The 11300-nt window shown below is 40.9% G+C and overlaps 1 protein-coding gene across 1 annotated transcript in view; it reads left to right on the top strand.

The window, feature by feature from the left end:
• SLC2A9 (solute carrier family 2 member 9) overlaps positions 1-11036 on the top strand; it is a gene marked incomplete at its 5' end in the record, with an annotated part of 107149 nt that extends 96113 nt beyond the window's left edge. Inside the window, one exon of the mRNA XM_049794591.1 lies at positions 9274-11036. Within this exon, the coding sequence (XP_049650548.1) occupies positions 9274-9531 (258 nt within the window). The remainder of the gene's footprint in view (positions 1-9273) is intronic.
• Positions 11037-11300: the final 264 nt, after the last annotated feature.

The following is an 11300-nucleotide window of genomic DNA, read 5'->3' on the forward strand; positions in this document are numbered from 1 at the left end:
AGCAGAAAAGCACAATCTTAGAGGCTTGAAAACCTCTGGTGCAATAGAATAGGCATGTGTTAAGCTGTTACTCTTCAGTGACAGTAAGTTTGCAGGGACAGACTTCTGTAATCCAATGGTGGAGCAGGACCTTAAATTAAGTGTTACCTAGAAAAAGGTGCTGTTTATTTTTTGTGATGCATTGTGTAAATACAAAGAATTACTAAGCATTAATAATTAGCAGTTCATTTCATTAAATGTTATTTTCATTACCTGCTGATGCATTCTTCTTTTATATTTCGGCTTGTTCCATTAGATTGTTATGAAGCAGCTAAAGACTACATGGTAAATTAGCATTATACTGCAGGACAACGTAGCAGATTTCTCCAGAAGTTTTCTGTCATAATAATTTCTCTTTCTAGAAGATTGTGCAGAGCCTTTTTATCGTGTCAAAGTCACGGTGTATATACAGTGCGTATTCAAGAAATAATTAAATTGCTATGTATTTTATTGAAATTGGAATCTCAGCATGGATATACTAAACTACATTGTAGAATAAGATGCTTCCCTTTCCCAGTAACACACTGGAAGCAGATGTAAGCCAGAGGGGACATAAGGAAATCAGTCATTTTTATGTGCCGTGAGTATTCTTGGGGTTTTGTACTTGGTTCTGTAAACATCTCTCGTGTTACCTTTGCCTGCTGCTCACCCCGTTGCCCCACGCGCATCACCCCTCTCCCTGGGTTACGGTGATAGCAGCTGGCTGAGCTTATGTTTGCCTCTGTTTTGTACCCTTCTTCGCTAGCCCCTGTGCCATCCTTATTCAGCTGGCCTTCAGTCTGATGAGTGTGCTTTGGTAGGGGGATACCTCCAACTCAGCAACCAAAACTGACCGCCCAGAGCCCTCCTTTTCCACCTTTCTGCCCTGCAGAGACCAGCTGCATCTTTACTGCTCCTTTGGTTCCCTCTCTCTCCCATCAGTAATTTTCCAGAACAACTCATCTTCGGGCTTTCCTCCTAATACGAATGTTTCCAATAACCAGGGATCGCAGAGGGATACCCAGTTATGATTACAGGACCACTAAGTGGAAAGCTGATTTTACTCCTGGCTGGGGTTTGACTTTTACCTTTGGCACCATGGGGCTAAACATCTACAGCAAGGAAAGAGAGAGTTCTGAAGTCATTAGAAGTGTTGGGGAAGTGATTGATGGTCTTCAAATCTGTCTGCATGGTTGTACTAGAAAAATGATGTAGTTCCCTATCAAAATGACAAAGAACTGAATTGCTGCTATCATTTCCTAGGAAAAAGAACGGACTTAAATGAAGTTCAGTTAGAAATGGGAAGAACGTCTTCTTAATCTTGCCAGGCCTACATACAGTCCCTGAGGACTGCAGGGTTTTTTCCCCTCTTTTACTTCTGCCATGGAAGAAACTTGTGTTATCCCAAAATGGGATGCAAAGGTAGCATTCTGTTGCAGCAAGACTGAGGCAATAATAGTAATAAACTGGAAGGTGTTTTGCAACTCTCTGGTGGAGCAGTAGTGTAGAATATCTCATTTTTGCAGGGACTAATAAATGTCACTGTGCAGTTTGAATGTTTTGCCCAGTTATAAAAAAACAGCTTAATTTTACAAAGTTGTAATAGTTCTATTTATCCTCCATCGTGTATTTTTTCGCATTGTTTCCCTGTATTTGGAAATTGGGGCATGTTGATAAAGTAGATACATATTGTTCTATAGGTTCCAGAGATGAACACTCAGACCTTAGTGAAGACTTGCATAAAAAGCTTAAGTTATAGATAGGCTCTTCAGGTTGCGGAACCAAGCAACTGACAGAATTGACCTCTGTAATTCCTGTCCGGATCACTGGCAATGGAAAATTATGTGCTTTTTATGGTGGACAAACAAGTCGCCGGATTTGGGGCAGGCTTCAATAACATCTGAGAAGTTGATGGAAAGTTTTGGGGCTGTCCTGTTGCACCCCATCAACGTCCCTCCCATAACGGCGTGTGTTTTCACAGGAGGGTTCAGCCAACAAGGTGATAGAGTATTCTGAGCCATAGCAAACATTAGGAAAACCTTTAAAACAACTAAAAAGTCCTATCAATACCTTTGTTGTCAGAAAATTAAGATAATAAACAGTGTAAGAGCATGAGCAAAGAAGGATATGAAGGAGATTACATAGTAAATAGAAAGTGTGTGACAAAAGATCAATTTTAAATATTTATTATGAAGAGCTACCTATATCCTCTGTAGTTATGGCAGGGAAACACCTTTTCAATGAAGAAATCCTTGGCGTTGAATGTTGATGGTTGCCTAACCTTTCTGCATAAGGGCACTAAAATGAGGACAGAGCTGTAGATGTGCAGCTCATTGCAGCCCGTTGTAGTCAGATTGCGCCCAGTTTCTGAGCTGGTGGGTGGAGGTCTAATTCTTGTGCCCTGGCACAGAGATTGGCGCTTTGGTTGCCAGATGCTGATGCTGAGAGGCAGAGGCAGATGCTGAGATGACAGGAAAGGAGAACAAAGAGCTGGGTGGACTTCGTGTCCCCCAAATAGTGAGTGCTTTTACTAGCTGGGGTTTTAAGTGAGGAACTCCAAGACAGTACTTTTTGAATTTTCATGTGTCTTCTTCATATAAGATTTTTACTTACATTAGGGTAGAAGGTATCTGAAAGAAGTAAAGTACAAATTGTCACTAGCTAGAAATTGGGTAAACTTTGATTTTCTTTTATTTTTAGACTAAAGTGTCTTGAAAAATAACTTGCTTGGATCTGTGATGCAGATGGAGCTCTGTATCACATGGGATACAGGTGCTACAAGGCTTGTAGCCTTAGTTCAGATTGCTTACTAGTACAATGCAAAGACCTATACATGTGTTTATTTTCTCCCTTTCAGAAACTAATTTATTTCTGCCGGTGAAGTAATACTTCTGAGTCATTAAACTTGTTACCGGAGGCTCTCCTGCACTTCTGCTCTGTTTCTTCCTTATTTGTACACTTGAGATTTTCCTGCTCACGCATCAAGATTCATTTACCCAGCAAGATTGTCTTTTGGTTTTCCTTATTATTTCCTTACTGTGTAATAATAACTGTTGACTTTTTCTATTATGCAGTACAAGAATTTCAATTACAAAGGTGTGCACAGAAGCCTAAACATAGATTCCCTCAGCCAGGCTATGTTAAGCTTTTGCAAATACATCCACTGTTTAAAATGAATACAGTGTACCTGTATTAAGGGAAATGGCTAAAGTTCTCCTCAAAGATGAGAAAATGAAATGTAGGCTGTCAGAAGGTTATATATGAGAAAAAATGCTCTCTAATTAGAAGCAATCAACTTCAAGTATAAAATATAAGGATCTGTTAACTTTTTTATGAGGAGGTAGTGAATGCGTGAGGGTCGGGGTTGAATTGCAGTTCATGTCTGAAAATGTCTCTATTTTTTACTTAGGAAATATGTTTCATACATTATATTCTAGTGCTCTGTCCTTCTTGATTGTCCTGCACCTTCAGCAGGACCTTAAATTATGTCTGAAACTGAAGAGGGACAAGGGATAAAGGACACAAACTCTCTCATCCATTTGTTTCAGTGGGTTATATTAATTTGAAGAAAAGTAAGTAAAGTCAAATATCTACATGTATAACTGGTTTGCTGATGAACATTTTAGTAAGACATCTAACCATTGTCGTTTGACCTCATCACTTCAAAATTCAATTTGACCCCTATCGCATGACTCTAATCTTCATGGGAACTTCCCAATGCAAACATCCATTGCCAATGCCAAGGGGCTGTGACATTGCAAGTTGAGAATTTAGAATCACATTTTAGCATTTGCTGGGAAGAGCCAAAAGTTCTGTTTAAAAAATATTAATCTGTTAAACTTGCTAAATCTGATTCAGAATTTGTTCATTTGCTCATTTATTTTGCTGTATCTGCCCTAGAGTATTTTCCTGTTTTCAGTATCACAGTCCTGCTTAGAATTTAACCTTTGTGACAGAATGAGTTAAGTCAGCAAGCAGCCATCATTAAATAGTACGTGATGATGTTCTACTCAACTACTGTTATATTTTTCCAGACTATGGTGTTCACAGCATGTAAGCTATTACCAGGAAGACTGTTCTCAGCTAGCAGACTTTAGAAGTGGCAAATTGTTTATTTTTTTTTAAATCAAAACCAGAAATCTGATCATTTCAATGCCAGGGTTTTTATTTGTTTCAGTTTACATTTTAGCTTGAAAAAGTGAGCTCTTTTGCTCCTTCATTCTGGGCACTTTAAGTCTGTTCACGATGGTAAAAATTAAGTATTCTTTGCCATTTTATTTAAAGGGAGGTGGAGGAAATGCCTGTACATTCTCCCTAATGTGTATAGCAGCCCTACAGAAGCTGAGAATATGTTTGTTAACCTCTTTGCTTAAGAAAATGTGGCTGGGCTGCTCCTACTTATTCATACACCTGGCTTACACAGCTACATCTCATCCTCAAAGTCAGGTTTGATTGCTTGCCACACCTGGGATCTGATCTGGGGGAATTGCCTGTGTCTGTTGAAGTTGACTCATTTTTGTTGTAATTGTATGTGTGTCTTAGGTGTATTGTTTCCTGGTTTTCCTTTTTTTTGATAAATACAGAGCCTCAATCAGCTGCAGAAAAGAGAAGATAAAAATGAGTAATTCAAGATTCATCTGGCAGGACATTTTCAGAAATGCTGTGTTTTAAATAGCCTCCTTAGAAAGCTGGTGTGAAAATAGAAGGTGATCATTTAATGGCTTATGCTTAACTTTTAAATATCCCATATAGCAATAGCCCTCACCAGCCTTGAAAAATCCAATGTAAATCCTGCTTGGGGGAGGTTTTATTAGCCTGCTGACTAACTAGGAATAGGCTGTAGGTATCCAAGGTGCTTTCCTCAGGAGATTGCATCAGTGTGTCTGCTGTTCTCCTGCCCTCCCGTGTGCCCCTGGGAGGGCAGGTGACCTTCAGTAACCCACAGAAGGCCTGGCCTTTCACGGACTTTCACCTGTGCATCTGACTGGGACTCTAAACAAATACCTGTGAGCCTATCAAGAGAGAGAGCCGTTGTATTTTAGGAAACCACCTGAAACTTTGGGTGACTTTGAACCTTGAGTGTTCGTGCAAGAGGCTGTACTGAAGAGAAGTTAGGGGAAAACAGCTGCAAATCATGGATTATTGTGGTGCTTTGATCCGTCTTCCTTCTAATCTTTTGGTTTCTAACCTTGTATTTAAAAGCCTGGCTTCAAGTATTGCTAAAGACATGTGTTCCTAGCTCTGGCAAGCCTGCCTGGTGTTGGAGGAGGTGAAGCACCTTTGTGAAGCTGGCAGCTTGTTCTGAACCTGAGCAGTACGTGCAGGCAGGCTGAAGAGACTTGCCTGAGTGGACGGGGTGGGGGGCAATGGATGGGGCTGGCTTGGTGCCTCCTGCGTGGCCAGAGTTGATGCTGCCGCTGCTGCAAGCCGAGCGTAAGGAGGTAACCCATCCTTACGTGGGAAGGCTGAGAAGTAACGGAAACTGCATACTTTCCTTGAATTTATTCTGTATTTAGTTAGAGTTTCCATTCAGATTCGTCTTGCTTTTGCTTCTTCCCCTGCCCTTCCCTTCCTCTTTTAACCCTCGTCTCCAGCTGTTTGGATATGATATTTTTTATTAAGAGTCAAACTACTCTTCAGGTGGATACAAGTATTCAGGTTGTGAACACTGAGGCTTCTATTCCATGTAGTTACTGAAGTAATGTCACTAAGTATAGAAAAATACTTAACCTTTTCAAATTTTATTGTGTATGTTGTCATTATTCTCGTATCAAGAATGCACATGTCAATAAAGGATCGTAAGACCATGTCTGTTGGGCCAAATAGACAGAGTTACAGACTATCTGTGCTTTGCCACCAAAGGCTTTAATTGAAGGTCTTCCTCAGTTTTTTTACTCCCACCCCAGCCCAAGATAAGCAAAACTCCGGGATTTTAGTTTTAGTGGCAGCTGCACAGTCTCTATAGAGGTCTTTTCTCTAGCAAGTTGGAAGGAGTAAAACAATGAAGAGAGACTATGGTTTTGGAGATTACAGATGTCAAAGAGTAAGTGACAGACACATGGGCATAATATAATATAAATAAGAGAAAGTATAGTAATTTCACGGAACACAGACACAGATCCATTTTCCTGTCAGGTCTGTCTATCAGTACCTTTTCTGTAGTAGCCATCATTCAATAACTCAGCATTTACCCTTTTCCCAGCACATTATCCTACCTTCTGGATGGGCACATCAGATGTGTTGTGGCTGATCTATTAATTGTTCCACCCCCCAGATCTTTCCTCTGGCATCAGACAATTCAGAATGCATCAGAAATGGATAAAAATGAATTAAGCATCTCGGCTGAGCTGTATACCACCCATGTCCCACTAAAGGTTTCTGTTGAGTTGGAATTTAACATTTTCCTTCTGCTTTATTCTGTACTTCTGTCCTACATCCTTTGTCAGTGTTGGATAGGTAGAAGGTAGAAGTTTTCGTATTTATAATGAGTAATTTAATTCACATGTGACATTCTTCTGTGCCAAATGCAGGTTTAGGTGATATGAGTTGAACTCTGAATGAGTTATAAAAGGCTCATGAATATGAGTGTTTGTCTTTCCTGTGTGTGTAAAATAATAACCAGCTTTAAGGAAATACTATGACTGAGGACTAGCTGGTGAGAAAAGGGCATTTTGTGATCGCCCTGCTGTGTTCCTGTCTGGGAATTAGGTCTCCATTGTGCTAATCCTGCTTAACACAAGGAGTGCAAAGTCTTGGTCGCTTCCCACAATCCCATTTGTAGGATCTGTAACAAAATTTAATTTTTAGCTTGTTCTCTGTGGAACTTCAGTTGGAGGTCCTTGGGGGCTACTTCTAAAGGGATCTGCAGAGATTAAGGAGAGCAAGTTTATTACTAGTAAATGTAAATACATTATGTAAAATAATTGCAAATAAAATATGCACTCATGAGAATGTTCAGTTCAGTTAGAAAAGGTTTAAGGAGACATGAATCAAAGATAATAAATGCTAATTTAGATCATGGAGAGCAAAAAATAAACAGGAATAAGAAAGGTGGGACAAAGTTGTGGCTGCACCACCAAGAGACGCAGGTAACTTGTGGCATCTGATTGCCAGGCTCATTTATACTAGGCATTAATGGTTTGTTTCCATCACAAAGGAGATTTAGTTCAATGAAGATTTTAAAAACCGAAAAACGTGATTCCAGATTGGAGCTCTACCGTTCGGCTGAACAACAATTTCAAATGCAGAAGATCCAGATGCAAAATTTGAATTCTTAACATGACAGGATGATTTATGAGGCACTGTGAAGTTATTTCTTCCTGTCTACTAAATCCATTTGCTTCTGTCTCTGTATAAGCTTGAAAGTCTCATCTGTTCCCATGCTGAAATATTTCCCCTCCCCCTCATCACCCGTGCTCTTGGCTTGTGGTCGTCAGGTTGCTCAGGAGTTCGTGCTTCTAGGATTTAACAAAAAAGCATTGATGATCTCAAGAGTCTATAGTCACTATCAGAGGATGCACTTTCCAGCTTTTCCTGTTACACACAGGAGTTGAAGGGCTGGACTAGGTAATGAATTATCCACGGAAAACATTGTGACTAGGCAGGCTGGCAATCAGCCATGGTATTAAAAAGCACCTGCAGGAAAGGGTTTTTCTTTTTTCCTTTCTTGTTCCACACACGAATTCATGTTGTTCTTCCATTCTATATATGATGTATACTGAGCAAGTGACACATAAAAATAGTTCTAGGAATTGCGTACGTGCTTAGCCCCCAAAGCAGGGAGCTTAACCAGCCTGCAGTGTAGGACCGATATAACTAATGACAATGGGTGTGTATTAGAAAGATGTGGAAAGGCAGGGTTGCATCATTGTCTAGCTCTGTCTTAATTGTTTCAGATCCATACCTTTAATGGCAATTGAAAATATTTATATCTAGGAAGCCACGTCTGCTTCCTCCGTCCTGGGTGATTTTCCCTGGGGTAACCTCTGCCTTGCAGCACCTGGGGTGATGTGGAGGGGGTCTGGCTCTCCTCGTGATTGCTGTTCGTGACCTCACGCAAGGCACCATAGAAAGGTTGCCTTTCTTTGGAGCTGGAGATACCCCTTTTGGTTTAATTCAGCCTTGTTAATAAAAACAAGTCAAAAATATGGGTTCATTGGATGTTTGGTTTCGGGACACAGAGTGAGGTAAATCGATAGAGGAGGAACGGAGGTTTCCTCAGAGGCAGGCAGTGGCTTCACTGGAGTCACAATACCAAACCTCTTCCTAGTTCAACAAACCACAGCTGGCAATACTGTAATTATCAAATATTTTTCAAAACTGTACTGTTGAAACGTAACTGAAAGCTATTAAATGATCTAGTGATCACCAGGCAAGAAATACTTATGTTTCAGTGAAGTGCAACTGCTACTAGTGGGTTGGAGCCTTTATAATCAGTTTATAACTTAACTTCTTTGTGTCTATAACTTTTTTTTTTTGCAGTGAATTAAAACGTAAAACATTCAAATACGGCCTGTACTTCTTTTCCAGTTAATTCTTACACTAGTTTCTAGCATGAAAGAAGTGTGTTTTATGGATTTTTTCCTGCTGTAAGCTCCAGTAACCTTAGAAATGACACAAATGTCTGCCATTGGGGTTTTTTTCCTTGTTTATTTTGCAAATCTCGAAGCTCGTAACTACTGTGATGCAGATGCCCCGGGCTACGGCAGGGTTCCCATGTGTTGTGTACAGGTGCATGGTGTTGCAAAAAGCATGCTTCATCTTTCGTACCTAGAAATGGCGAGGCAGTATGCAGAACAACCTGGTGAAACATCTGCCTCGTTTCCAGAAATACCGCGGCAGCGCAAGGCTCAGTTAAGCCGTGCGTGCAGCAGGAGCCCCGCTGCCACCTGCTCTCCTCGCACCCGCAGCGCCCGAGCTCAGTCTGGCGTCTCCCAGCGTCGCTCAGACTGCAGATCTGCGCGCCTCTGCCAGGAGCCAGGACCACCTCTGCCAGGAGCCAGGACCACCTCTGCCAGATCTGCGCGCCTCTGCTTTGCCATCGGTGGGCCACAGGCAGCGTTGGAAGAACTAACGATTCATGCATTTTTATCAACTTCTAACCACTCTGACTTGCAGTGAATGCCAGCACCTACTGTACTTGGTTAAAAATTGCTGCATACCGCCCATTTTTTCTTTCAAACCATTCCTGATGTTGCTCTTCTTTTGAATCTTGTCCCTTTTGTAATGACCATCTCCTTTGTTTTCTATTCGCAGGCTGGTTTACAGACCTACTGCTTCCTAGTTTTTGCTGCCATCTGCTTAGCGGGAGCTACCTACCTGTTTTTTGTCCTGCCTGAAACAAAAAATAAGACATTTCATGAGATCAGCCAAGCATTTGCCAAAAGGAATAAAGTGTCTTTAGAAATGCAAGAAATGAACCACTACCCGGGGGAGAGGAAATCAAGTGCAGAACAAGAATCGAACTTCACATCTTCGGTGAACAACGGGGAAACAAAAAAAGGGATTGTGTAAACCCAGGATGCTCTTTCGGGGGACGGGGGAGAACATACTCTTTTCATTCAGTACGTTTATAGTAGCGCACAACTTGTATTTTTCATGTGACAGCACGAACTGCTTCCCCCTTGAATAGGTTTCAAGTGAGTACGGGTGAATTTGTTAGCAGCTAGGGTGATGGTTGAGGAAATGAGAGGTGGGAGTAGTGGCAGCAGATTAAATAAGTAAGAGCCAGAGTTTTCTCGGGCACCTGTAAAATAGGGGCTGCGGTGAGTGGGCTGGGGAGTATAGACTCAGAGAAGTAAAGTGGCGGTGGGGAGCCGGGGTTGTGAGCAGCAGCAGGCTGAGCACCCCTCTGTGCTCGCGGGGAGAGGTGTGGGCAGTCGCCGCGGGGGAGGAGGAGGAGGAGGAGGAGGAAGACGAGCGAGGCAGGGAGAAGGGAAGAGGTCCCAGCAGGTGTCTGCTAAGAATCGGTGCAGGCGAACCTGAAAAGGTACCGGCTTGCATTTCTCCACATTTCCCAATATGTCATTCAAGCTACACGTGAGAACTGAGGACTTGAAGGAAGACTCGTGACACTCCCCTCACCTCCCATTCCTCTTCCAGCTATTTTAACTTTCAGTTGCTTTGTCTGAACATATCCCCACCTTCCCACAAACAGGGAGCTCCAGGTCCTAATGGGTTTCCTTGTCTCTTGCAAATCCTGATTGTCTAGTAATAGAATTGCCTCTAGTTTCTGGGTTTGCTGGCACTGCATTTCTGTGGATATATGTATTTTTTTAATTTTATTTTTTAAGAATAGCTGTAGAAGATTTAATATGAAATGAAAATCAAACCTCATAGTGAAGTAAGAGAACTCTGATGGCACATGTAGGGTAGTGTAGCATTAAAAAAAAAAGTCAAACACCAAGTGTTCCAAGGGTTGGGGTTTTGGTTTAGGTTGGGGGGGGTTTTTTGCTTTTTTTCCTTTTAAAACAAGTCTTAGGAGCCAAAATTTCCCTGAGACCCAGTAAATGTCATTTCTTAACACTCGGATCTCTCCAAAGGAATTTGGGTGCCTATTTCTTATTTAAACACTAATTTTCTTTTGGGCATTAGATTCTGAAGCTCCAGGCCTAGTTCATGTTAATAAGTTTCTAAGCTATTAAATGTTTTGTAAAACTATCCTCAGAGTCTGCTTAATTTCGTGATAGAAAGACTCAGCAGGTGGTTAGGTGATCCATTCCCCTCCATGTGGGATTTTTTTTATTAACCACCTTTCCAGTTTGTAATTTTGATAATAGTTTTTCTTGATCCTTCTAGGTACCTGGATGCTGAGGGGGTAATAAGCACTTTTAAATTAAAAAGTTAGCTGTTTTATATGAAAAGTCAGTAAGTCTTAGAGCCACTCTCAGTTAGGCGTACGGCACAAGAAGCAAGTGCAGCATGTAGGTAGAGCCAGCTGCTTCCACAAGTTATATCTACTAATCCAGTTCATACATTTGGAGCCTTTTGGAAAAAAAATTTGTATATGTATTTATATATATATATATATACACACACACACACATACATAAATACATATATGAATATATAGATTCCAAATACAGATTAATATTTATATTCATATATATATACACACACAATGGAGAATTGTTTTCCAGTATTTGGGGGTTTTTTTCAGATTTCTCCGAGTGATAAACTGTTCATTGTTTTGTTCTACACTGTAAATTAGACTGTAAATTAAAATCAGAGATCCTAATGTTCAGCTGTTATTACAAAATTATGTATATGGTTTTATACTGTGA

The sequence above is a fragment of the Accipiter gentilis genome, chromosome 3, assembly GCF_929443795.1.
Source record: "Accipiter gentilis chromosome 3, bAccGen1.1, whole genome shotgun sequence".
Taxonomy (NCBI): Eukaryota; Metazoa; Chordata; class Aves; order Accipitriformes; family Accipitridae; genus Astur; species Astur gentilis.